The sequence below is a fragment of the Chiloscyllium punctatum genome, chromosome 4, assembly GCF_047496795.1.
Source record: "Chiloscyllium punctatum isolate Juve2018m chromosome 4, sChiPun1.3, whole genome shotgun sequence".
Classification (NCBI taxonomy): Eukaryota; Metazoa; Chordata; class Chondrichthyes; order Orectolobiformes; family Hemiscylliidae; genus Chiloscyllium; species Chiloscyllium punctatum.
The window spans coordinates 22,817,117-22,843,965 of NC_092742.1; the positions used below are offsets into that span (position 1 = coordinate 22,817,117).

At 42.0% G+C, this 26,849-nt stretch overlaps 1 protein-coding gene across 2 annotated transcripts in view; it reads right to left on the reverse strand.

Moving 5' to 3' along the window:
- fbln5 (fibulin 5) overlaps window positions 1-26,849 on the reverse strand; it is a 96,608-nt gene that overhangs the window by 59,034 nt on the left and 10,725 nt on the right. The window contains exons 2-4 of one of the 2 annotated variants that reach the window (XM_072568244.1): window positions 21,311-21,392; window positions 19,109-19,154; window positions 12,888-13,154 (exon numbers count right to left, since the gene is read on the reverse strand). In XM_072568244.1, the coding sequence (XP_072424345.1) occupies window positions 12,888-13,154; window positions 19,109-19,154; window positions 21,311-21,391 (394 nt within the window). In that variant the 5' untranslated portion in view covers window position 21,392. Of the gene's footprint in view, window positions 1-12,887; window positions 13,155-19,108; window positions 19,158-21,310; window positions 21,393-26,849 lie in introns of both variants that reach the window. The other variant, XM_072568243.1, reaches the window with a different exon arrangement.

Here is a 26,849-nt window from a genome sequence, read left to right on the forward strand (position 1 = left end):
TTTTGACCCAGTGACAGTGAAGGAACGATGATATATTTCCAAGTCAGGATTGTGAGCTTGACTGAAGAGTCTATTTCTATGCTGTACATCTCTATAACTCTTATGAGTGGCTAGGACAGGAATTGGTAGTTTTGGATTTGGAAGGTTCTGTCCAGGGATCTTTTGCATACTGTAGATAGTACACAAATTGCTACGGAGCATCAGTGATGGAGAGAGTGGATACTTATGGATGAGATGCCAATCAAGCGGGTTGCTTTGTCCTGGATGATGTCAAGCTTCTTGAGTGTTGTTGGTGCTGCACTTATCATAGAAAATTCATCAGTATTCCATCACACTCCCAATTTGTGCTTTGTAGACAGAGGACAGCCTTTGTGGAGTCAGAAGGTGAGTTACTTACTGCTGTCAATGGTAACCTTCTGATCAATGGTAACCCCTGAATGGCACATTCAGGGTGGAAAAAAAGCTACAAATGCTGGAAGTCAGAAACAAAATCAAAATTTCTGGAGAAACTCAGCAGATGTGGCAGCATCTGTGGAGAGAAAGCAGAGTTAGCATTTCAAGTACAGAGACCCTGCTTCAGAACCAATGAGAGCTGGGAAAAGATTGGTATATATCCTAAAGCTGAGTGAGGGGAGAATGGGGAGGAGTAAACAATAAGTGGGTGTGGACCTCACATTGAGAGAAACATGGATGGGAAGACAAGGGAATTGGTAAAGGTCAGCCTGGGAGAATGAATAGCTATGGTTAGGGACTGTTAATGGCTGATAAATGTGTTTGTGGTATCAGCTCATGTGATGACAAGGCCTGGTGTGTAGGGTTAGGAGTAAGGACATGGGAGAAGATGCTCAGGCCCTAAAATTGTTGAACTCGATATTGAAAGCCAACAGTTGCGGGGTCTCCAAGCAGAAAATGAGGTATTGTTCTTCCAGTTTGCTCTGAGCTTTACTGGAGCATTGCAGCAAGGCCAAGACAGAGGAAAATGGCGGGTGAAGCAGCAGATAAATGTAGGTGTTCTGAAAAGTGGTCGCCCAGTCTGCACTTCATCTCCCCAGTGTAGAGCAGTGAATGTAGTAGACTAGATGAGTGAAGTGTAGGTATTGCCAACAAAGCAGACCAGCTGAAACCCCAGAGATTACTCCTTGTGTGGAAGTCAAGACTAAGTCAGCAGCACCTGACAGTTCTGTTTGATGCAAATCAAAGGGGCAGTAACCCTCCTCTGCACTTCACAAAAAATAATACGGATACATATCTTCTTAGAGTCTCTTCAGTTCTATTGCCTGTGGAACTGATCTGTTTAATGATACAATAGTGCGTGCGGTCCTATGTTTTGCCTATTAAAAGAGTCACCCCCTTTCAAACTGGCACTAACTTATGTTGTCAGGCATGATATCACAAGAAATAGGAGCTGGAGTAAGTCATTTGACCCTTCAAACCAACTCTGCAATTTAATAAGATCATGGCTGATTTTGTATCTCAACACTTGGCAAGGAGAAGACCTGGAACTGAAACACTGCAAACTTAAAACACACATCACCACTGGAAACAGGGTGAGATGCTCCTCTCTTGAATTTAGCTAGCCTCTCTGGCACCATATGAACGGCACGGTGGCACAGTGGTTAGCACTGCTGCCTCACAGCACCAGAGACCTGGGTTCAATTCCCACCTCAGGCGACTGACTGTGTGGAGTTTGCACGTTCTCCCCATGTCTGCGTGGGTTTCCTCCGGGTGCTCCGGGTTCCTCCCACAGTCCAAAGATGTGCAGGTCAGGTGAATTGGCCATGCTAAATTGCCCATAGTGTTAGGTAAGGGGTAGATGTAGGGGTATGGGTGGGTTGCGCTTCAACGGGGTGGTGTGGACTTGTTGGGCCGAAGGGCCTGTTTCGACACTGTAAGTAATCTAATCTAATCAAACATTAGCAATCTCGAACTGAGGCCAGTTTTGATGAGGGAAAATAGACATTATTCTCTTCTTTCAATTAGCCTTCCTGTGCAACATTGCAAGGCATTATTAATTTGCCATTTTGTATGGGATGATGACTATTCACTCTGTTGCAGCACACATTAATATTTTTCACAAAGGGCTTCTTTGGAGTGTGCAACAATCCAAAACTCATTTATTTTCAGCAAACATTCTGCCCAGAGTCTGAATAAAAGATCTCATCGTTGACAACAAAATCCAGGCATTCCTGCTCACATGCCACAGATCAGCAAAGCTGGTTAATGCCAGCAACATGCATGAATTATTTGCTCTTTCATACTTGCGTTAACCTCATCATAGTTGGTGGATTATTTATTGTCTGTGTTATAAAGAAAAATGTCTGGAATTATACAAGCATATGAGGGCATGTTGTCCAGCTTTCATTCCTATTAAGTTCCCCAGGCCTACCATCCAATGAGACCTTAACGCTGCACCATTCCTCACCCTTTGCACATACCTGAAGTTCACTGCATCATTGCTGGTGGTTGTACATCGAGCCCAAGTTGGTATGAATGACTGAGTGACTGAATAAATGAGTGATTTGCGAGCTTACTGTCAGGTTCACGAACTCTTACTATTATAAAGTCTACAGAGTCATGACAGTACAGAAGAAGGGAGTTAGCTCATTGAGTTCATGCTGGCTAGCTGTCAAATAGTCCAATCAGTCCCATTTTCCACTCTATCCGTGTAACCCTGGAAGTTTATTCCCTTCAAGTGCTCATCCAATTTCCTTCTGCACTCATTCACCATTTCTATTTCTGACATTTGCACAGGGAAAGTGTCATGAGCACTTGATGTGTAAAGTAAGTTCTCTCTCTCATCCAACTTTTGACTCTTTAGTACTAAACTTTAAATCCACAGTCACCGGACTCAAAATGTTATCTGTGCTTTCTTCCTCCAAATGCTGCCAGACCTGCTGAGTTTCACCAGCAATTTCTGTTTTGTTTCAGAGTCTCCAGCATCCGCAGTTCTTTGTTTTATTTAAATCCACATTTCTGCCGTCTTTATACCAGCTGCTCATATTCTTGCACATGTCTGTCAAACCTCCCCTCAATATATGTGCTCCATAGAGGGCCAGCAAAACTCCTTTCAACCCTGGAGTCATTCGGGTCAATCTCCTTCTCAATGTCTCATGGATTCTCATATCAGTCTTCACGTGTGGTGATCAGAACTGGACGCAATGTTCCAATTCTGGCCTAGCATAGCTTCACAAAGGTTCAACATTCACTTAATATCTCTTGACGAATCCTAAGATCGCACATGCTTTTCTCACAGTGCTATTAATTCATCCTTCCACCTTCAAAAATCTACAGACATGAAACCTAAAGTCTACATCCCTGTCATCTTTACTGTCTCTGTGCAGACCTCCAAGGTCAGTGCACAGCAATGACTGCGAGAACTGAAAGTCAGTGTGTTGGCATCAATCAGCGTGCACAGGCCCTCTGCATAACTTAGAGGGAACATAACCTGAGATCCCTCTGTTCCTGCATATTCTTTAGAACTGCAATGGGAGGCAATGGGTTTATATTGCCTCCCTGTTTCTCTGCTGACATACATTAAATGTTTTCTTCGCAAGCAGATAAAGGGATTTATGAAATCCACTCTTGTCTATGGGGAGTCCAGTTTTCCTTAAAGATATGAATAATAGTCATAGAGTCATGAAGGTCAACAGCATCAAACAAAAAGTCTCTTTGGCCTATCGATCTGCACCAACTAATCATTCTAATCCTATTTTCCAGCCCTTTCCCCATAGTCTCATATGTCTTGACTTCACAAGTGCATATGTAAATATTTCTTAACATGATGAGGGATTCTTCCTCTAGCAGCCCTTTACAGATTGAAGTTCCAAATTTCCACCATCCTCTGGGTGAAAAACATTTTGCTCACATTTCTAAACTTCCTGCCTGTTATCTTAAATCTATATACCCTGGTCATGATTCCTCAACAAAAGAGAAAAGTTGGATTAGTGGTGCTGGAAGAGCACAGCAGTTCAGGCAGCATCCACAGAGTAGCGAAATCGACGTTTCGTGCTAAAGCCCTTCATCAGGAATAAAGAGATAAGCTAGAGGAGGGTGGGGGTGGGGAGAGAGTAGCATAGAGTACAATGGGTGAGTGGGGGAGGGGATGAAGGTGATAGGTCAAGGAGGAGAGGGTGGAGTGGATAGGTGGAAAAGAAGATAGGCAGGTCGGACAAGTCCGGACAAGTCAAGGAGACAGTTACTGACCTGGAAGTTTGAAACTAGGATGAGGTGGGGGAAGGGGAAATGAGGAAGCTGTTGAAGTCCACATTGATGCCCTGGGGTTGAAGTGTTCCGAGGCGGAAGATGAGGCGTTCTTCCTCCAGGCGTCTGGTGGTGAGGGAGCGGTGGTGAAGGAGGCCCAGGACCTCCATGTCCTCGGCAGAATGGGAGGGGGAGTTGAAATGTTGGGCCACGGGGCGGTTTGGTTGATTGGTGCGGGTGTCTCGGAGATGTTCCCTAAAGCGCTCTGCTAGGAGGTGCCCAGTCTCCCCAATATAGAGGAGACCACATCGGGAGCAACAGATACAATAAATGATATTGGTGGATGTGCAGGTGAAACTTTGATGGATGTGGAAGGCTCCTTTAGGGCCTTGGATTGAGGTGAGGGAGGAGGTGTGGGCACAGGTTTTACAGTTCCTGCGGTGGCAGGGGAAAGTGCCAGAATGGGAGGGTGGGTCGTAGGGGGGTGAAATGTTGCCTACTTATGCCAGTATTAATTTTATACACCTCAATCAAGTCCCTCCCACAGTCTTCTGTCTTCCAACTCAAATCTATGGGCAGTACAGTGGCTCAGTGGTTAGCATTGCTACCTCACAGCACCAGGGACCTGAGCTCAATTCCAGCCTCAGGCAACCGTCTGGGTGGAGTTTACACATTCTCCCTGTGTCTGTGTCGGTTTCTCTGGGTGCTCTGGATCCCTCCCACAGTCCAAAGATGTGCAGGTCAGGTACATTAGGCAAAAGTGAGGGCTGGAGATCAGAGTCAAGATTAGTGGTCCTGGAAAAGCACAGCATCTGAGGAGTAGGAAAATTGACATTTTGAATTTTTTTTAATTAACACTTGGCTTCAGTGGTATAGAGGTCAGTGAAGCAAACTACCACTGCACCCCCTTTATCTGCTGGTTTGATGGTGAGGTTGGGATTATTCTTGATGAAGGATTTTTGCCAGAAATGTTGATTTTCCTGTTCCTCGGATGCTGCCTGACCTGCTGTGCTTTTCCAGCACTATTAATCTTGAGGTCAGGTGAATTGGCCATGCTAAAATGTCCATAGTGTTAGGTGCACTAGTCAGAGGGAAATGGGTCTAAGATTTGTTATTTTTCGGAGGTCGGTCTGGACTTGTTGGGCCAAATGGCCTGTTTCTACTCTGTAGCGATCTAACCTAATCTATCTATTTACTCTTCATAATGAAAATTCTCCAGTCCAGACAACACCCTAGTAAATCTCCACCGTACCCTCTCCAGATCAATTACATCTCTCCTATATTATAGATTTCAGAACTGCACACAATACTCTAGCTGTGGCCTAACCTACTTTTTATATAATTCCAACATAACTTCACTACTCTTAAAAATCTATGCCTCAGCTAATAAATACAAATATCCTATATGCCTTCTCAATCACTTTCTCTACTTGTCTACCTTAAGAGATTGGTGGACATGCACACAAGGTCCCTCTGATGTTCATTGCTTGCCATGGTCCTACAATTCATCATGTACTGCCTTGCCTTGTTTGGCCTGCCCAATTGCATCATCTCACATTTCTCCAGCTGAATTTATTTGCCACTGATCAACCTATCCTTTTTTTGCTATAATCTAAGGTTATTCTTACTATTTATCACCTACCAATTTTTGTATCATCTGTAAATGTACTGATCAACCTCTTAGTTCAAGTCTCATTCTTTTATACAAACCACAAATAGCAAGTGCTTCATCACTGATCCCTGTAGGATCCTACTGGACACAGGCTTCCAGTCACAAAAATACTCTTCAACATCATCTTCTGCTTCCCGCCACTCTGCCAATTCTGGAGCCAATAAGCTAAAATTCCTTGGATCCTGTGGGCGCTTACCTTCACTATCAGTCTCCCATGCAGGACCTTATCAATAGTCTTACTGAAGTCCAAGTGGACCACGTCAAATGCAATGCCTTCATTAACATATCTTGTATACCTCTTCGAAAAATTCAATCCAGTCAGAGGTGACTTCCCGTTAACAAAGCTGTAATGACTGTTCTTGAATAAACCTTGCCTCTCCAAGTGCAGATTAATTCTGTCTCTCAACATTCCTTCTCATAGTTTGCCCACTACCAAGGTGAGACTAACCAACCTGCAGTTTCCAGGTTTATCCCTTCTTCAATAATAGTACATCAGCTGTTCTCCAGTCCTGTAACACCTCTCCTGTGGCCAGGGAAGAATTGGAAATTATTGCCGACACCCCTGTTATTTCCTGCCTTCCCTCGCTCATCAACCTGAGGTACATTTCATCTGGCCCTTGATACTTACCTGCTTTTAAGGCTGTCGGCAGTGTGGTATGAAAGGTGTCATGTTATTCTGTACTGTTATAGAAAAATAAAGGGCATGGAAATCACTTGGATGGAAATTGTTCTGTAGGCCTCCAATTTCACAGGCAGGGTGCGCATTTCCAACTGGACATTCTCCAACTGCCACATTGAATAAAACGGTTGTGAAGCCACTATCAAAAATCTTAATCACTAATCAGCGGTTGTGCTCTCTGCCAGTTCAAAAATGGGCACTGCAGAATTGCTAGGCCAAAAATTATTTCTTTGCAGCCAGGTTTATTAATTGATAGAGCTCCGTATTACCTTTTATACAGCAATGTTAGTGCTGCAAGTTGACAGAAGGCACACTGCTTTAGCCTTGCTGGCACCTTTACAGCAAGTTCAACAAATCCTAATCAGAACCCATATGTGCCAATTTGTGGCTAGCCTTTCCCACAAAGAAAGTTAGATTGTTGAATGAATTAAAATACAGTGCTCAGGTTTCAAAGAACAAATAGAGTTTTATGGGAGTGTAAAGTAAAGATTGCAACTCAGCACTTTTCTATCATTTCTCCCAATTAACCTATTTCTAATGTAAATGAAAAAGCGATGGGATATATCATGGGCTGGCAACTCAAAGTTATCTGTTTTATACTATGGGATAAAGTCAAGATCTACCCACACTACCCTCGCATCTATCCAGTCATACAAAATGTAGACATAGAAAATTACCTTCATTCTTTTCAGATGTGGACATCATGGAGGAGAAATGCATTCAGATGGTGCTGTGTAATTGGCACGATATCAATCTACAAGTTAATCTAAAATTTAATTGATTCACGCATCTCAGTACAAGATGGCCAATACTAACTCACATTTTGTATATTCCATCTTGTATACCTTCAGAGAATTTAGTAAAGGCCCCCAGCTTAGATACAAGGACACCTACTCCTAATCAGTGTGACAAGAATATTTTCACAACTAATTATCTGTCCAAATAACACAGACGTACCAATATGTTATCTTCAAATCAACAAGTTGTTGGTTGAGGAACATTGTCATACTAACCTGGAGCAAATAAAAATATCATCCAAAAGGAAACAATACACAGAATGAATTTCAACCTGGCTAGGTAGATAGTGTAAAATGCTCTGCTTATTTTGGACAGAACCAGTTTTGCATACTCAATAGGTTACACACCTATTAAACTTTACTGAATACAGCAAGATTGTCTTATTGTGGCAGACTTCTTAATATTTAATATTTTCATATATTAAAACACACCTGGCTGTTCAAGAGATAGAACATAGAACATAGAACATTACAGTGCAGTACAGGCCCTTTGGCCCTCGATGTTGCGCCGACCAGTCATACCAATCTGAAGCCCATCTAACCTACACTATTCCATGTATGTCCATATGTTTGTCCAATGACGACTTAAATGCACTTAAAGTTGGTGATTCTACTACCGTTGCAGGCAAAGCATTCCATACATTTACTACTCTCTGAGTAAAGAAACTACCTCTGGCATCTGTCCTATATCTATCAGCCCTCAATTTAAAGCTATGCCCCCTCGTGCTCTCCGTCACCATACTTGGAAAAAGGCTCTCCCTGTCCATCCTATCTAACCCTCTGATTATCTTATATGTCTCTATTAAGTCACCTCTCAACCTTCTTCTCTCCAATGAAAACAGCCTCAAGTCCCTCAGCCTTTCCTTGTAAGACCTTCCCTCCATAACAGGCAACAGCCTAGTAAATCTCCTCTGCACCCTTTCCAAAGCTTCCACATCCTTCTTATAATGTGGTGACCAGAACTATACACAATACTCCAAGTGCGGCCGCACCAGAGTTTTGTACAGCTGTAGCATAACCTCATGGTTCTGGAACTCGATCCCTCTATTAATAAAAGCTAAAACACTGTATGCCTTCTTAACAACCCTGTCAACCTGAGTAGCAACTTTCAAGGATCTGTGTACCTAGACACCGAGATCTCTCTGCTCATCTGCACTCCCAAGAATCTTACCATTAGCCCAGTACTTTGCATTCTGATTACTCCGACCAAAGTGAATCACCTCACACTTGTCTGCATTAAACACCATTTGCCACCTCTCAGCCCAGCTCTGCAGCTTATTAAGGATCAGAAAAGAAAGAACAGCCTTCCCAGTGAATTTACACCAACAAATCATCAGTTAGAGTAAACAGCACAGTCATACAGCATGGAAACAGACCCTTTAGTCAAACTAGTCTGAGCCAAACAGAATCCCAAACTAAACTAGTCCCACCTGCCTGCTCCTAGCCCACACCCCTCCAAACATTTGCTAGTCATGTACTTATACAAATGCCTTTTAAAAATAGTAATCGTACCCACATCCACCATTTCCGCAGGATGGTCGTTCCACACGTGAACCACCTCTGTGTAAACAAAATTACCCCTCATATATTTGTTAAACATTTCTCTTCTCACCTTAAAAATGTGCCTTCTAGTCTTGAAATTCCCCATCCTAGGGGAAAGACTACCATTAACTCTATCTATACTCTTCATCATTTTATAAACTTCTGTAAGGACGCCTCTAACCTCCTAAGCTCCAGTGAAAAAGTCCCAGCCTTTCTTTATAACTCACACCCTATACTGTAAAGTACATAGACTAGCTGTTTAACTCACATTCCCCTGACAGTCTCTGAAAAACTCATTACATTTTGTTTTAATCCATTCATTGGATGTGGACATCACTGATTGGGCTAGAATTTATTTCCCGTTCTTAACTGCCCTTGAGAAGCCCCTGACCATTCCCAATCTCATTGCAGGACCCTTTCTCCTAATGACATCCATTTTCGGCACGATTTACTTGTATTGTGACCTGGCATGCATGCACCCTAATGTCTTGAGAGTCTTCAAAGGAAGGAAACTAAAAGATTGATCAAAATTACCAAGAGCAAGCTTTGAGTCTGTTATTGTAATGGCATATCAAAAATAAAAACACCAACACATGTAGACACAGAAAGGTTTTGCCTTCTGGCGTTCTGACCTACATTCACATCTCAAATGCCATCACTAAAAATATATTTTATGGATTTTGGGAACTTGCGGCTGTATAAATTGGCTGTTTTGCTTCTATTTTACACATTACAATGGAACACTTAGAAGGTACTTCATTGTCTTTAAATTGTTATAGGATGAACCTAAGGTTGTGAACACTACGACAGTATACGAATGCACAACCTGTCTTTCTTAATGCTTACAACTTCTGTTGAGAACTAAAAGATGTGTTAGTACCACTACTTCCCAAGCCCTGCATACCACATCAACAGGTGAGGTAAGGCGCGGCGTATGAGGTGAGGTGGGGTGGGGGGAAAAGTTCAAAGCAAATTCGTAGATTCACTAAAGATGGCCATCAGCAAAGGTAAAATGAAATAGTTTTTGGAGCATAATTCTTCATCTAAATTCCATATCGAAATTGTTCAATCAGTTTTGAGAATACAAAGTTTGGTAAAACAGAATCAGAGAATTGTACCACACATAAGGAGACTATTCACTCTTTCTTGTTGGTACTGGTTCTCTGAATAAGCAAATCACCCAGGGCCCCTCGTTCACTGTCTTCCCATAGCTCTACACTCGCTTCCTTATCAGACAACAATCCACCTTTGTCCTCAATTCTTCAGTTGAATCTATCTTTGTCATGTTCTGAAGTAGTGCATTCCAGATCATAACTACTCATTGAGTGGCAATGCTTTTCTTCGTGTCTCCTTTTTTTTAACTGTATATTAATTGAAATCTGTGACTGCTTGTTCCCTATCCTTCCATCAACAGTTTTCTTTTTTCCCTATCTACACTGTTCAGACATCTCACAATTTCGAATACACTGATCAAATTTTCTCTCAACGTTCTCTTCTTCAAGGAACATGGTTGCCACTTCTCCAATCCATCTATATAACTGACGTTTCCTTGCAGCCTATCTGATGTGACATTCTTTTCTCAATCACAGTAAAACAGTCACTTGACAAGAGTGTGAAAATTAGGTATGAGTGGAATATAGAGCTACACAAACAACAGGTATAATTTCACTTACTTCTAGTTCAAAAGCTGGATCCAGACTTATTAATTATCTTGAAACACAATGACATTGTAAAAAAAGACTGAATGCCTTTTAGCAAAGATCATTTCATAACCAAGACATACCACTCCCATTCTAATTCAGTGTGGCTGACCACAATGCCCTCTGAAAGTACCTTGCAGACTATTCATTTGTATCAAACCAATACCAGCAATTAAAGAAGAAGATCTACTACCAACTTCTTAGGAATGGGCAATTAATGTTGAGCATTTAAATATCGTTGGCTATGTTTATCAATGTGACAGAAATAAAATGTCCTTGAGGCTACTTTTGTTCTATAAATGAATACTAAATCATTAAAATTGCTGCATTTCTTTCATTCTTACTGGAAGAAATTATGTACAAACAACAAAACAGTTTGCTAACAGTCATTGTGCCATGAACAAAAAGGAAATATAAACAAGCAATTAAATCAATCTCAGTTTTCCCCAACTCCTGACACAGCCTGGCATAGTACAAAGTTCTACAGAACCCAATTGTTTTCCCAGTATCTTCTGGGGAAAGAAACCTTTCATACACACCCAGCTGGCCTACATGTAACTATAATCCACATCAACAGAAACGCTTTGAAACTACATTTGATTAATGGTGCACAGTATCATTGGGAGTACTGTAGTGTGTTGGTTAAATGAATGGAATAGCAATCTAGAGGCTTGGATTTGTAACCAAATCAAGACATCAGGTTAAAAATCTCACTATTGCAGTTGTGGAGTTTAAAATTAGTTAAGTGGATAAATCTAGATAAACTAGTATCAGTAATACTGAGCATGGAACCACTGGATTATCATTAGAAGCCCATATGGCTCACTAATGTCATTTGGAGAAGGAAATCTGTCACTGTTACCCAGTATGACCTGAAGAAGGCCTCAGATCTACAGCAAAATCATTGAATTCTAGTTGCCCTCTGAAGTGGCCCAGCAATCCACTCTGTTGTATTCAAGAAGACAACTCATCAGTATCAGTTAAATAGTTAGTTAAAATAATCTCATTTTATAACCATTAATGTGTAAGTACATACAACAAATAAATATGATCTGTTTTACATTCTTCCAAACTAACCTTTGGAAGGGACCCGTGTTCGATTCCAGCCTTGGGCAACTGTCTATGTGGAGTTTGCACATTAACCTCATGTCTGCATGGGTTTCCTCCAGGTGCTCTAGTTTCCTCACACAATCCAAAGATGTGCAGGTTAGGTGAATTGGCCATACTAAATTGCCCATAGTGTTCAAGGATGTGTAAGTTAGGTGCATAAGAGGTAAATATAGAGTAATACGATAGGGGAATGGGTTTGCATGGGCTACTCTTCCGGTGGTCGCTGTGGACTTGTTGGGCCAAAGGGCCTGTTTCCACATTGTAGGGATTCTATGATTCTTCTCTTTCATCACAGAATCTAAAGGCCAATAAATATCACTAGAAATCGATTTCTCTGCTGTTTCACATCAGAATCCATCCCAGGTATTAATTATTCTCGGCTAGAAAAGTCTTTTCATGACATCAGTCCTCAACTTTTGTTTTGCTTTGACTGCACAAATCTTTCTCGTCCCATTGAATATTTTATACAACTCAACAAAGTCCCCAATCTTTTACATCTCATCATGGCCAAAATGCCCAAATGCTGAATACCCAAAGGCACCAGATAGGCACGTTATACTTAAGGTCCTGTAAGTATATCTGTTGAGGGAGAAATGTCTCTCAGCACATTTTCAATGGACACCCAGGAGCTGAGACAGTAATGGATAGGATCCTGTGATTTTACAATTAATCTAAACCATCAGAGCTCACTGACTATTGCTGAGTGCATTAAGTGTGTGCTTGGGATGAGTGCTGGTCATAAAATATATCTTCAAAGAATTTGGAAACAAAAGACAATCAATGCCAACCAGGTCATTTAATTCATTTTAAATCCACCTAATCTCAATGTCATTCACTACTCAGATATCTTCACTTTTATCCTCTCCCTACATCATGATGTAAAAAGGTTGCACAATTTTTATGTGTGTGTGTATGTATATATATATATATATATATATATATATTTATATGTATGTATGTATATATATATATATATATATATATATAAAATATATATATAATACACCAAATCATTCATTTTGCATCAAGCTCTTCTATATTAGTCTTGCCAGTTCAATAGAGGGTGTTAAAATATCTAAAAAAAAGCAAATATACAACTTTTTTCTTTCCAGATTTAACAAACAGGATAGATCAAGATGGGAGCAAGTTGATTTTTGCAGTCCTTTATGAATAAAGCAGCAACATACCCACACAGTTGCTATTCTCATCCAGGGTGTAGCCAAAACGACAGACCAGAGATCTCGGTGGAATAGGATACCTGGGTATTGAGGCTGGTTGGTAGACAGAAGTTTCGGTGCGCCCGTTCGATGAAGATGCAGGGTACGTGGGATTAGATGGTCCATTTGCCAGGACGAGAGCAGCAGTCCTTGGCAAGCACAAGTATCCTCCATTGTGATTGATGCATCTCATGTCCCCTTTACAGGCATCCGGGATGGTTTGGCACTCATTAATATCTGTGGAAATTTAAAGGAAAAGAGCAATTGATCAATCATGTTACCTTCTTTACCTTGCTCAATGATTTCCTTTCCCTCAGTAACCACTTTTTTTGAGTCATTGAGTGGTCAGCACAATGAGATCTTCCTCTCTCCCTCTCTACCTCTCTCCCTTTCTCCCTCCCTCCCTCTTCAAAGGTAAAATGAGCAATGGACCAGACTGCCATCATAGTGTGTGAGATTGTGATGCACAGGAAGCAGCATAACCACACCCATCTACAAGTGCTGCACTGTCGGAATGACACTCATTGATTGGGATTATAAATTACAGTCACTTTTCAGATTCAGATGGCAGTTAAAAATTCTATGGCACTGTGTGAATGAACAATTGGATTGTGAGCTGGTCAACATTCCTCCTTCAATTTATTACCCCAGGGCTGGCTCTGTGGCAGCAATTTTGCCTCTCACTCAAACATTGATCAGGTCAGGTGAATTGGCCATGCTAAATTGCCCATAGTGTTAGGTAAGGGGTAAATGTAGGGGTATGGGTGGGTTGCGCTTCGGCGGGTCGGTGTGGACTTGTTGGGCCGAAGGGCCTGTTTCCACACTGTAAGTAATCTAATCTAATTGATGATTACAAGCCTGATTTTCTTTCTGAGACTGCAGCACATAATGCAGCCAAAATGCACAGTTACTGCCTTTGCTGTTTGAATTCGTGTGTCGCTGGACATCAGAGTGTATCTGGGAAAATTAACAAACAGTGAAATTCACAACTAATCTTGGAGGAACTGCTGGGCGAAGTTCACAGCACAGAATCAGATAAGTTAATTGTTGTTTTAAGTCTGTCCAAGAGAAAGGCTGCAGTAGTGAGTATAGTGGATTCTTTCTTGATTATATGTTTTTGGAGATCAGTCTCTTGATTAAACTTAAAATATAAGCCAAACATATTAACTTAACCTGTGGCAGTGCTTGTAGAGGAATAAGACGGTGTTATTTTCTGAGTCTGTAGATTGTGAAGGAGAAAAAATGGCCTTTACAGTGATATGTACTTCTTGTCAGATGTGGGAGTTTAAAGAGAGTTTAAGGGTTACTGCGGATTATATCTGCCATAAATGCTGTTGGATGAGAATCTTATCAGATCAAGTGGATCAGTTGGAGAGACAAATAGAAGCGATAAGGAATTTGCAACAGCAACAGTATGTGATGGATGGCAGTTATAGGAAGGGGGGAAAGTCTCAGATACAGTCACATAGATGGGTAAACTCCAGGAAAGGTAAGAGAGGTAGGCAGCTAGTGCAGGAGTCTTTTGTAGATATACCCCTTTCAAACAGGTATGCTGTTTTGGAAAATGTAGGGGGTGATGGATTCTCAGAGGAACGTAGCACGTATAGCCAAGTTTCTGGTATTGAGACTGGCTACAATGCAACGAGGGGTACGTCAGCTTCCAAGAGATCAATTGTGATAGGGGATTCTGTAGTCAGAGGTACAGACAAACGTTTCTGTGGCCAGCAGCGAAAAAGCAGAATGGTGCGTTGTTTCCCTGGTGCCAGGATCAAGGATGTCTCAGAGAGGGTGCAGAATGTTCTCACGGGGAGGGGGGCCAGCAGGAGGTCATTGTCCACATTGGAACCAATGACATTGGAAGGGAAAAGGTTGAAACTCTGTAAAGAGATTACAGAGAGTCAGGCAGAAATTTAAAAAGGTTGTCCTCAAGGGTAGTAATATCTGGATTACTCCCAGTGCCACGAGCTGGTGAGGGCAGGAATAGGAGGATAGAGCAGATGAATGCATGGCTCAGGAGCTGGTGTATGGGAGAAGGATTCACCTTTTTGGATCATTGGAATCTCTTTTGGGGTAGAAGTGACCTGTACAAGAAGGATGGATTGCACTGAAATTGGAAGGGGACTAATATACTGGCAGGGAAATTTGCTAGAACTGCTTGGGAGGATTTAAACTAGTAAGGTTGGGGGGGTGGGACCCAGAGAGATAGTGAGGAAAGAGATCAATCTGAGACGGGTACAGCTGAGAACAGATGTGAGTCAAACAGTCAGGGCAGGCAGGGACAAGGTAGGACTAATAAATTAAACTGCATTTATTTCAATGCAAGGGGCCTAACAGGGAAGGCAGATGAACTCAGGGCGTTGTTAGGAACATGGGACTGGGATCTCATAGCAAATACGGAAACATGGCTCAGGGATGGGCAGGACTGGCAGCTTAATGTTCCAGGATACAAATGCTACAGGAAGGATAGAAAGGGAGGCAAAAGAGGAGGGGGAGTGGCATTTTTGATAAGGGATAGCATTACAGTTGTGCTAAGGGAGGATATTCCTGGAAATACATCCAGGGAAGTTATTTGGGTGGAACTGAGAAATAAGAAAGGGATGATCACCTTATTGGGATTGTATTATAGACCCCCCAATAGTCAGAGGGAAATTGAGAAACAAACTTGTAAGGAGATCTCAGCTATCTGTAAGAATAATAGGGTGGTTATGGTAGGGGATTTTAACTTTCCAAACAGACACTGAGACTGCCATAAGTGTTAAGGGTAAAGATGGAGAGGAATTTGTTAAGTGTGTACAAGACAATTTTCTGATTCAGTATGTGGATGTACCTACTAGAGAAGGTGCAAAGCTTGACCTACTCTTGGGAAATAAGGCAGGGCAGGTGACTGAGGTGTCAGTGGGGGAGCACTTTGGGGCCAGCGACCATAATTCTATTAGATTTAAAATAGTGATGGAAAAGGATAGACCAGATCTAAAAGTTGAAGTTCTAAATTGGAGAAAGGCCAATTTTGAAGGTATTAGGCAAGAACTTTCAAAAGTTGTTTGGAGGCAGATGTTCACAGGTAAAGGGACGGCTGGAAAATGGGAAGAATTCAGAAATGAGATAGCAAGAATCCAGAGAAAGTATATTCCTGCCAGGGTGAAAGGGAAGGCTGGTAGGTATAGGGAATGCTGGATAACTAAAGAAATTGAGGGTTTAGTTAAGAAAAAGAAGGAAGCATATGTCAGGTACAGACAGGATAGATCGAGTGAATCCTTAGAAGAGTATAAAGGAAGTAGGAGTATGCTTAAGAGGGAAATCAGGAGGGCAAAACGGGGACATGAGTTAGCTCTGGCAAATAGAATTAAGGAGAATCCAATGGGTTTTTACAAATATATTAAGGACAAAAGGGTAACTGGGGAGAGAATAGGGCCCCTCAAAGATCAGCAAGGCGGCCTTTGTGTGGAAACGCAGAAAATGGGGGAGATACTAAATGAGTACTTTGCATCAGTATTTACTGTGGAAAAGGATATGGAAGATATAGACTGTCGGGAAATAGATGGTGACATCTTGCAAAATGTCCAGATTACAGAGGAGGAAGTGCTGGATGTCTTGAAACGGTTAAAGGTGGATAAATCCCCAGGACCTGATCAGGTGTACCCGAGAACTCTGTGGGAAGCTAGAGAAGTGATTGCTGGGCCTCTTGCTGAGACATTTGTATCATCGATAGTCACAGGTGAAGTGCCGAGAGACTGGAGGTTGGCAAACGTGGTGCCACTGTTTAAGAAGGGTGGTAAGGACAAGCCAGGGAACTATAGACCAGTGAGCCTGACGTTGGTGGTGGGCAAGTTGTTGGAGGGAATCCTGAGGGACAGGATGTACGTGCATTTGGAAAGGCAAGGACTGATTCGGGATAGTCAACATGGCTTTGTGTGTGGGAAATCATGTCTCACAAACTTGATTGAGTTTTTTGATGAAGTAACAAAGAAGATTGATGAAGGCAGAGCAGTAGATGTGATCTATATGGACTTCAGGAAGGTGTTCGACAAGGTTCCCCATGGGAGACTGATTGGCAAGGTTAGATCTCATGGAATACAGGGAGAACTGACTCTAAGGTAGAAGACAGAGGGTGGTGGTGGAGGGTTGTTTTTCAGACTGGAGGCCTGTGACGAGTGGAGTGCCAGAAGGGTATGTGCTGGGCCGTCTACTTTTTGTCATTTACATAAATGATTTGGATGCAAGCATAAGAGGTACAGTTAGTAAGTTTGCAGATGACACCAAAATTGGAGGTGTAGTGGACAGCGAAGAGGGTTACCTCAGATTACAACAGAACCTGGACCAGATGGGCCAATGGGCTGAGAAGTAGCAGATGGAGTTTAATTGAGATAAATACGAGGTGCTGCATTTTGGGAAAGCAAATCTTACCCGGACTTATACACTTAATGGTAAGGTCTTAGAGAGTGTTGCTGAACATGGGCGGCATGATGGCATAGTGGTTAGCACTGCTGCCTCACAGCGCCAGAGACCCGGGTTCAATTCCCGCCTCAGGCGACTCTCTGTGTGGAGTTTGCACATTCTTCCCGTGTCTGCGTGGGTTTCCTCCCACAGTCCAAAGATGTGCAGGTCAGGTGAATTGGTCATACTAAATTGCCCGCAGTGTTAGGTAAGGGGTAGATGTAGGGGTATGGGTGGGTTGCACTTCGGCGGGGCGGTGTGGACTTGTTGGGCCGAAGGGCCTGTTTCCACACTGTAAGTAATCTAATCTAAAAAAAAAGACCTTGGAGTGCAGGTTCATAGCTCCTTGAAAGTGGAGTCGCAGGTAGATAGGATAGTGAAGAAGGCGTTTGGCATGCTTTCCTTTATTGGTCAGAGTATTGAGTACAGGGGTTGGGAGGTCATGTTGCGGCTGTACAGGACATTGGTTAGGCCACTGTTGGAATATTGTGTGCAATTCTGGTCTCCTTCCTATCGGAAAGATGTTGTGAATCTTGAAAGGGTTCAGAAAAGATTTACAAGGATGCTGCCATGGTTGGAGGATCTGAGCTACAGGGAGAGGCTGAACAGTCTGGGGCTGTTTTCCCTGGAGCGTGGGAGGCTGAGAGGTAACCTTATAGAGGTTTACAAAATTATGAGGGGCATGGATAGGATAAATAGGCAAAGTCTTTTCCCTGGGGTTGGGGAGTCCAGAACTAGAGAGCACAGGTTTAGGGTGAGAGGGGAAAGATATAAAAGAGACCCAAGGGGCAACTTTTTCACATAGAGGGTGGTACGTGTATGGAGCTGCCAGAGGATGTAGTGGAGGCTGGTACAATTGCAACATTTAAGAGGCATTTGGATGGGTATATGAATAGGAAGGGTTTAGAGGGATATGGGCTGGGTGCTGGCAGGTGGGACTAGGTTGGGTTGGGATATCTGGTCGGCATGGACGGGTTGGACCGAAGGGTCTGTTTCCATGCTGTACATCTCTATGACTTAATTTTGATGAGACTGAGTTCCTGATGCAGTGTCCCAAAGCCTCTCAGGTGGATGCATAAAATTCCACAGCATGATTTCCATGGCCTTACTCAACAATAACTTTTAACAAGTAATTGGCATTCTCCTGTGTTGAATAACCAACATCACTAAAACAGAATATCTGCTTATGAATGTTATCTCCCATTATTGGATACTACTGTATTTGCCTATTTTATAGTGGTAACTACACTTCAAGTGGACTTCATTGGCTGATAAACAATTTGGGGCATCTTAAGATCTTAAAATCGCAGAGTCATAGGACTTCTGCAGTGCAGAAAGAGGCCATTTGGTCCATCAAGTCTTGTCTAACCCTCCGAAGAGCATCCCACCTGGACCTGGCTGCCCTTTAACCATATCTCCTACATTTACCATGGCTAACCCACCTAGACACTATAGGCAATTTTAGCATGGCCAATCCATCTAACCCAAACGTCTTTGACAGTGGGAGGAAACCAGAGCACCCGGAGGACAAAGGGACAATGTACAAACTTTGCAGACACAGTCACCCAAGGGTGTTACAATGTTTGCCACTAATATATCCAAGGAATAATGAACTGTTCATTCATGTCTATTGGATCTTGCTATGTCCAAAATAATAGCTTAAAAAGAACAACAATCACTTTGTATCAATATAATTCAATGTGTGGGAGGCATGTTTGCGAAATGTCATAAAATGGTGCGTAATCTAGAAGTCTCACCTCTGCATTGTCCAGATGAACGGTCCAAATGATATCCATCAGAACACTGCTGGAAATAAACAGCACAAAACAATCCTTTCATTTAAAACAAGCATCAAAATATGCAGTAGATATTCATTTGCTGATTAATTGCATTCACCAGCTAATTTTTATTCAAACCACATCTTTACTCACTCGTCCTAATAAATTATTACTAAAACTCTGATACAGACTTGCACTTAGAGGCTTAATTTCATCTATGGTAATTTTCCATTTAAAAAAAATTGCACAAAACATGAAGTCTAACAGTTCACATCCTCCTTGGTGCAAAAACATGGTTATTCAGTGTTTCATCAAGAATTATCAGCATCTTAGCAAGTCCACTTATTACAGACAGCTAATAAAATGGAACTTCAAACAGAAGAGGAAAGATACATAACGGTGGTGACATACAGGGATTTTCCCTAGGGGCAAAGATGGGCAAAGATGAAGCAGTGTTCCCCCCAGGTAAAAACCACTATACTTCTTATTTGTCAGTATTTCTCCTTTACAATTCTAACAGATACCAAATAAATCTTAAAGGTGGACCTTACTACATGTGTTGATCACAAATGAACATTTAACACCTGAACTACATTATGTGTATACTATTTTCTAGGCACCCCTGAATCAATTTCTTGTAAATAGGTGAGGGCCTTTGTTAAACCTCCCACCAGTGGGTGAGAGCACTTGCCTGTATACTGTGTACAATATTCTGATTGCCCTTAAATGAACTTTAACAATTTACTCTTGTGATCCTTTCAGAGATTTAGATATTTCTATATAATTGCAATTCATTTGCTTTTTATAAGCCTGCAAGTATTTTGCGGTCCTGATCTGCTTATCTACTTTTGTGTATGGAAGATTGGCATGAAGTATTGATGGTCATTTGATGAGATGGCACATGTATAATGGGGCAAATGGCCTCCTTCTGTATTGTAAGAGCTCTCTGATTCTGTGATTTGTAGGCAAAGTTAATAATTTGTCTCACTCCTGACTCTCCCTGCATTAACAACTCTGTCCCGTTACAATTGGACTGAGAATGGATAATCAATATTCAACTTTCATTGTCTGATTCTAATACCTGACACCTTCCATGGACTAACGGGTTTTAAAATGGACAGATGCTGACCAAACATGGCTGCTGTGATCACCTGATTATGTTGAGCCAAGCTCATGAAAGGATCAATAAATAAGGATCAAGTCGAAAGTAACATCGTTATGAAACTTATTTCAGTATCTCCCCGTTGATTCACACCATTCCAGAAGTTATGTGTTAAGATGAAAAGTTGTATTGGTGTTTTCAGCTTGGAAAAATATTGAGCAATTTCCAGAGTATCCAAATAGACATTTGTAAGGAAGAACTACCTGTCTCTCTCATTAAACTAAAAAAACTTGGCACCTGGTGAAAGAAAGAACCTTGATGCAAGAACCATTTGATGAGAGATCAAGGATATTGGCAAACCTCACCTCCACTGAAGAAATAGAAAACAGCGACAGATTTGGAACTCAACTTTCAGTCTTGTGACTGTAGGACTGTATAAACATTAGGTTTCAATTGTATTTTTTGTGCGCACCCCCCCCCCCCCATTCTTTCTAAGCTTACTATCTGTGTTGTCTACTTATGTGCTAGATATTACATTTTTCTTTTGCGCTTAATAGGTCATCAAACATCACTTGCTTTCTCTCAAGAAAACCTTAGAATTGCATCTGCTTCATTTTTTATTTGATTAGCAAAGTTAAAGTGTGACAGTTATGTATACAAAAAAACAGAAAATATGTATTGTAGCCAACTGAGTGAGGTCTTAAAAGACAGGAGCAGATCTCTCCTCCTAGCCTGGTTCTACCATCTCATCCCACTCTGCCACAGTCTACCACCTCTGTTCTGACCCCATATCTCTGACCACTTCACTCCTCCCATCTCTGATCACAGCTATACCTAATATACCAGTTCTTTATGTGACCATGAATGCCATTGTCCATTTCCAAAATTGTATTTGTTCACAAATTGACATCATTGGATTTTATTCAGGTCAACTACTCACACATTGGCGCTCATACCAACAGAGCAAGGTCACCCCTTCATTCTTTTTTCCTTGATTAAGAATCTCTTTGTCTTAAGAACACACACTGTACTCAGTCTGCTGTAAGAGCATCTTCCCAAAGTTTTTCTGTGGTAATTACCGTAAAAGACACCGCTGAATCAAGTTCCTGAGCCCACCCAGCTCTGACCAGCAGCACCGTCAGTAACATCATAGCCAACATCCTGCAAACAAAACCGAGAAAGGAAAGGTGAACAATGCATGGTGAATAGTGATTGCACCATTCATTCCTTCTCATCATACACACATTTACATGCACAATCCACCAACAAAACAAACGCCGCTTTCAATAGACTCCAAAAACAAAAATGCTAGCTATCACATGGACTTAAAATTTTACGAGTTTTGGGGAATAGGTTCAGATACATAATTGCTTAGCCCATGAATACCGAAGGCCAGCTTCCATTTTCTGTTGTGATATTCCAGTTCCCAAGCTTAGAACAATAAAGAAGTTGACTTATGTAGCTCCATTCATTTTATGATCTAATGCATTGTGTTGGGAGGTTGGTTAGCTCAGTTGACTGGGCTGCTGGCTTATAATCAACTAGGAGAAAGTGAGGACTGCAGATGCTGGCTTATAATGCAGAGTGACGCTAACAGCCTGGCTTCAATTCTCACACCCACTCTAGTCACCATGAAGGTAATGTCTCAACCTCACCCTACACCTTAGGGATGGTGGTCCTCAGATTAAACTACCAGCATTCACCTCCCTCTAACAAGAGAGCAGGCATAGACCCCTCTGACAAAGGCTACCCTGCCTTTTAATACATTTTCAAAAACTGAAGCACTTTATTACCACAGGTGATGCACAATGATTATCACAAAAAAGAGAAAATTTAATCAACTACCTTCAACGTTCATCATTGACATCCAGGCGGGTTACCATTGACCAGACACTTAATTGGACCAGCCATACACATACCATAGTTATAAGACCAGATCAGAACCTGGGACTTCTGTACCATGTAGCTCACCCTTTGATTCCCAAAAGTCTATTCACCTTCAACAAACACAAGAGTGATAGAATACTCCATACTTACCTGCTTATCTACAAATCCAACAACACTCAACATCCTCTGGGACAAAAGGGCGGCACAGTGGCATCGTGGTTAGCATTGCTACCTCACAGTGCCTGGAACCCAGGTTCGATTCCCACCTCAAGTGACTGTGTGGAGTTTGCACATGCCCCCCGTGCCTGCGTGGGTTTCCTCCTGGTTCTCTGGTTTCCTCCCACAATCCAAAGATGTGCAGGTCAGGTGAATTGGCCATGCTGAATTGCCCATAGTGTTAGGTGCAGTAGTCAGGGTAAATTTTTTTTAGATTACTTACAGTGTGGAAACAGGCCCTTCGGCCCAACAAGTCCACACCGCCCCGCCGAAGCGTAACCCACCCACACCCCTACATCTACATCTACCCCTTACCTAACACTACGGACAATTTAGCATGGCCAATTCACCTGACCTGCACATCTTTGGACTGTGGGAGGAAACTGGAGCACCCGGAGGAAACGTGCAAACTCCACACAGTCAGTCGCCTGAGGCGGGAATTGAACCCGGGTCTCTGGCGCTGTGAGGCAGCAGTGCTAACCACTGTGCCACCGTGCCGCCCTATATAGGATAGGGTTTTGGGTTACTCTTCGGAGGGTCAGTGTGGACTGGTTGGGCCAAAGGGCCTGTTTCCATACTGTAGCAATCTATCTATCCCTTCACTAATTTAAACCTACCCTTCCTTCATGACTGATGTACAGTGGAATAGTATGTACCATCCAAAAGATGAACTGCATAGGCTTTCTAAGGATAATTCATAGTCTGAAAGGCAGCAGACCTGTGATGGAGGAGCTCAGAACAGGACACTATAAACAGACACCAATGCACAAGGATTACAGCACTTACCTGGGACTGGGTGGCTGAGAGGTACACTATTCAGTTCTCATCACCAGCCCACACTATGTTTGAAAGGAGAGTGAAAAGAAAAATAAATAGTGAAAAAATTGCAAAGTCAGTGGAGTGTAAGAAACTGCCCTGTTTCTGTCATGTCCTTCAAATTGTTGTAAATTAGAAAGGTATGTTATTTTTGATGAAGTGACTACGCTTGAACTTAAATCAGGATGAACTCAAGATTTAAATCCAGGAATAGGGACAAGTCAGAATCAACACAGTAAAGAAATTAAAGTAATCCAAAGTAGTGTAAAGGTAACATTAGGGAGGACATGGCAGCGCAGCTTGATTGAGTGGAACGTGTGAACTCTTAAACAACTGTATGTACAGTGAGAGCTGCCAAACTCTAGGTTTTGGAGCTCAAACAGCAGTTGGTGTTACTGAGGCACGTCCATGGGACTGAGCGTTTCACAGATAGCCCGGTCAGAGAGGTTGAGGGTCTAGAGGCACAAACGGAATAGATGACTTCTGGGCAATCCAAGCAAAAAAAGGCAGTTAGTTTCGGAGTTGCCTTGGGACCCGTTCAGAAATTAGTTTTCTGTTTTGAAATCTGGTTGTGGCAGTGGTTCCTCAAGGGGGTGTAGTCAGAGCCACGTTTTTGGCATCCTGACCAGTTTGGCCATACAGGAAAGGAATGGGGAAGAAAGAAGGAGGACACATAGTGATAGGGGATTCATTAGTTCTGGCAACTCTATGGAAATAGACAGAGGATGGTATATTACTTCCCTGGTGTCACGGCGAAGGATGTCATACAGCAGCTGCAGGACATTCTTCTGCGGGAGGATGAACAACCTAACATGTGGTCCATCTCAGTGACAATTACGTAGGTAGGAAAGGGGAAGTGAGCCTTCAATCAGAAAACTAACAAGTAGGACCACAACCTTATCAGTCTTTGGATTTCTCCCAGTGCCACAGGCAATTGAGTGCACACATAGGAGGGTAAGGCAGCAGAGTGTGCGGCTGGAAAAGACGTGCAAGAGGAAGGGCTTTAGATTTCTGAGACAATGGGACTGGATCACCTCTAGGCAAATTGATAACTGTACAAGATAAATTGTACTGAATAGAGCTGGGACTGAGTTCCTGACGCGGTGTTTTGCCAGTACTACTGAGTTGGTTTTAAATCAACTTAGCAGGGGTGTGGAGAACAAGAGAGAATATTAGAGAGGAATACAGGGGTGCACAAGATACTTGGAGAGATTAGTTTAGTAAATAATAAATCAGGAGGTGAAGTCTGAATACAGGAGATAGTAGGCTAGTCTAAATCAGGATAACTCTGCATGTGCTGAAAAATGTGTTGCTGGAAAAGTGCAGCAGGTCAGGCAGCATCCAAGGAGCTGGAGAATCGACATTTCGGGCATAAGCCCTTCTTCAGGAATGAGCCCGAATGGTTTATGCCCGAAACATCAATTCTCCTGCTCTTTGGATGCTGCCTGACCTGCTGCGCTTTTCCAGCAACACATTTTTCAGCTCTGATCTCCAGCATCTGCAGTCCTTACTTTGTCATAACTCTACATGTGTATGAATACACGGACTATTGTGAATAAGGTTGTGGACCTTATTTGAGCTGGTTCTTGGAAATGGGGTGGGCCAAGTAAATCAAGTGCTAGTGGGAGAACACTTAAGTGACAGTGATCATTGCACCATATAGTTTAAGATGAGGATGGAAAAAGCCAATAGGCACTCTTGAGTAAGAATAATTAATGGGGAGAGACAATTTCAGTGCAGCAAGAATGAAGCTGGGCAAGTAGACTGGAACAAAAGATTGGTGGGAAAAGCTTTAGCTGAACAATGGGTTATCTTCAAATGAAGAAATGGCAAATTTCCCTCAAAATGGAAAGGGAATGCAAACAAATCCAGAGTTCTGTGGATGAAAAAGGAAATAGAAAGTAAAATAAAGAAGAAGTGTGCTTATGACAGCGTCGGGTAAAAAAATACAATTGAGAACCTAAAGAAATATAGAAACCTTCTGAGGGCTGGGGAGGAAGCGTATTAGAGAAGCAAAGAGGGATTCTGAGAAAAGACAGGCAACCAACTTGAAGGCGAATCCCAAGGTCTTCCATAGACACATCATGTAGTCAATGTGTGGCAGGAGGAGCAGTCAGATCAAATAGGGACCATCAATGAGAATGTATGCACAGAGGCAAGAGGCATGAATGTAATGTTAAATGAATAGTTTGCTTCCGTCTTTACTAAGGAGGTAGATGCTATGATGACAGAGGAAGAAATTCTATCACTAGAAGGACTTAAAATTCATAGGGAGAAAATGTTGGACAGAATATGGTCCTTAAAATTGATAAGGAACAGGGATTGGTTAAAATGCAACCAAGAACAATAAAGGAAATGAGATTATAAGTTGCAGTGGCATTAACCAAAATATTTTAGACTTTTCTAAATTCAGAGTAAGTGCCAGAGACTGAAGAGAGCCAGAGACATTGTGTCCTCATTCAAAACATTTGTCAGGATAAGCCCAGAATTATAAAGCAGTCAGTTTAGACATCGTGAGGCTTCTAGAAACAATTTTTAAAAATAGAATTAGTAGACACATGGAAATAGGTGAATTGATTAAAAAGAACACACATTTTTGAAGCATTTTAACTCAGTTGCTGAAGGGCTTTTTAAAAAATAGGTAATAGAAAGAGTCAATTAGGATAATGTTGTTGTGTATGCACTTTCAAAAGACATTTGATACAATGTGCCCCATCAGATTTGTGAGAAAAGTTATTGCTCATGGTATAAAAGGGACATTAATAACATGGATACAATATTGACTGAGTCGTAGGAAACAGAATAAAAGTCATTGGGATAATTATTTAGGCTGAAGGAAGGTTTGTAGTGGAGATCCCGAAAAGTCTTTTTGGGACCCTATTTTTTCCTGATATATACATGTGATCTAGTTCATGGCCTGGAGAGAATAATTTCAAAGTTTGCAGATGACATGAAATAAGAAACATTGTAAACTGTACAATTGAATTGCATTTATTGTAACGTGTACCGAGGCACAGTGAAAAGCTTTGCCTTGCGAGCAATACAGACAGATCACAGAGTTAAGTAGCATGGATAAGTAAATAATAGGTAAACAGCAGCAAACACCAAAACACAGGTACAGGAGAATGCTAAGAGTTTGACAGTCCATTCAGTATTCTAACAACACGAGGTAGAAACTGTTTTGAAACCGGCTGGTGCATGTGTTCAGACTTCTGTTCCTTCTCTCTGATGGTAGAGGTTGTAGAAAAGCATTGCCAGGGTGGGATGGGTCTTTGAGAATGCTGGTGGCCTTTCCTTGACAGTGGACCTGGTAGTTGGATTCTATAGATGGGAGGTTGGCCTTTGTGATTGTCTGGGCCAAGTTCACCACTCTCTGTGACCATCTCCGATCTTGAATGGTACAGTTGCCATACCAGGTAGAATGCTCTCAATGGTGCACCTATAAAAGTTGGCAAGGGTATTCGCTGTCATGCCAAGTTTCCTCAGCTGCCTGAGGAAGAAGAGACATTGTTGGGCCTTTGTAACCAGTTCATCCATGTGAAGAGTCCAAGAAAGCTTGTTGTGGATGACCAGTCCCAGGAGCTTGACAGTCTCCACTTGTTCCACCTCTATGCTGTTAATGTATAGGGGGGCATGAGTAACATCCCGCTGAAAATCAATAATGAGTTCCTTGGTTTTGCTGGCATTGAGTTAGGTTGT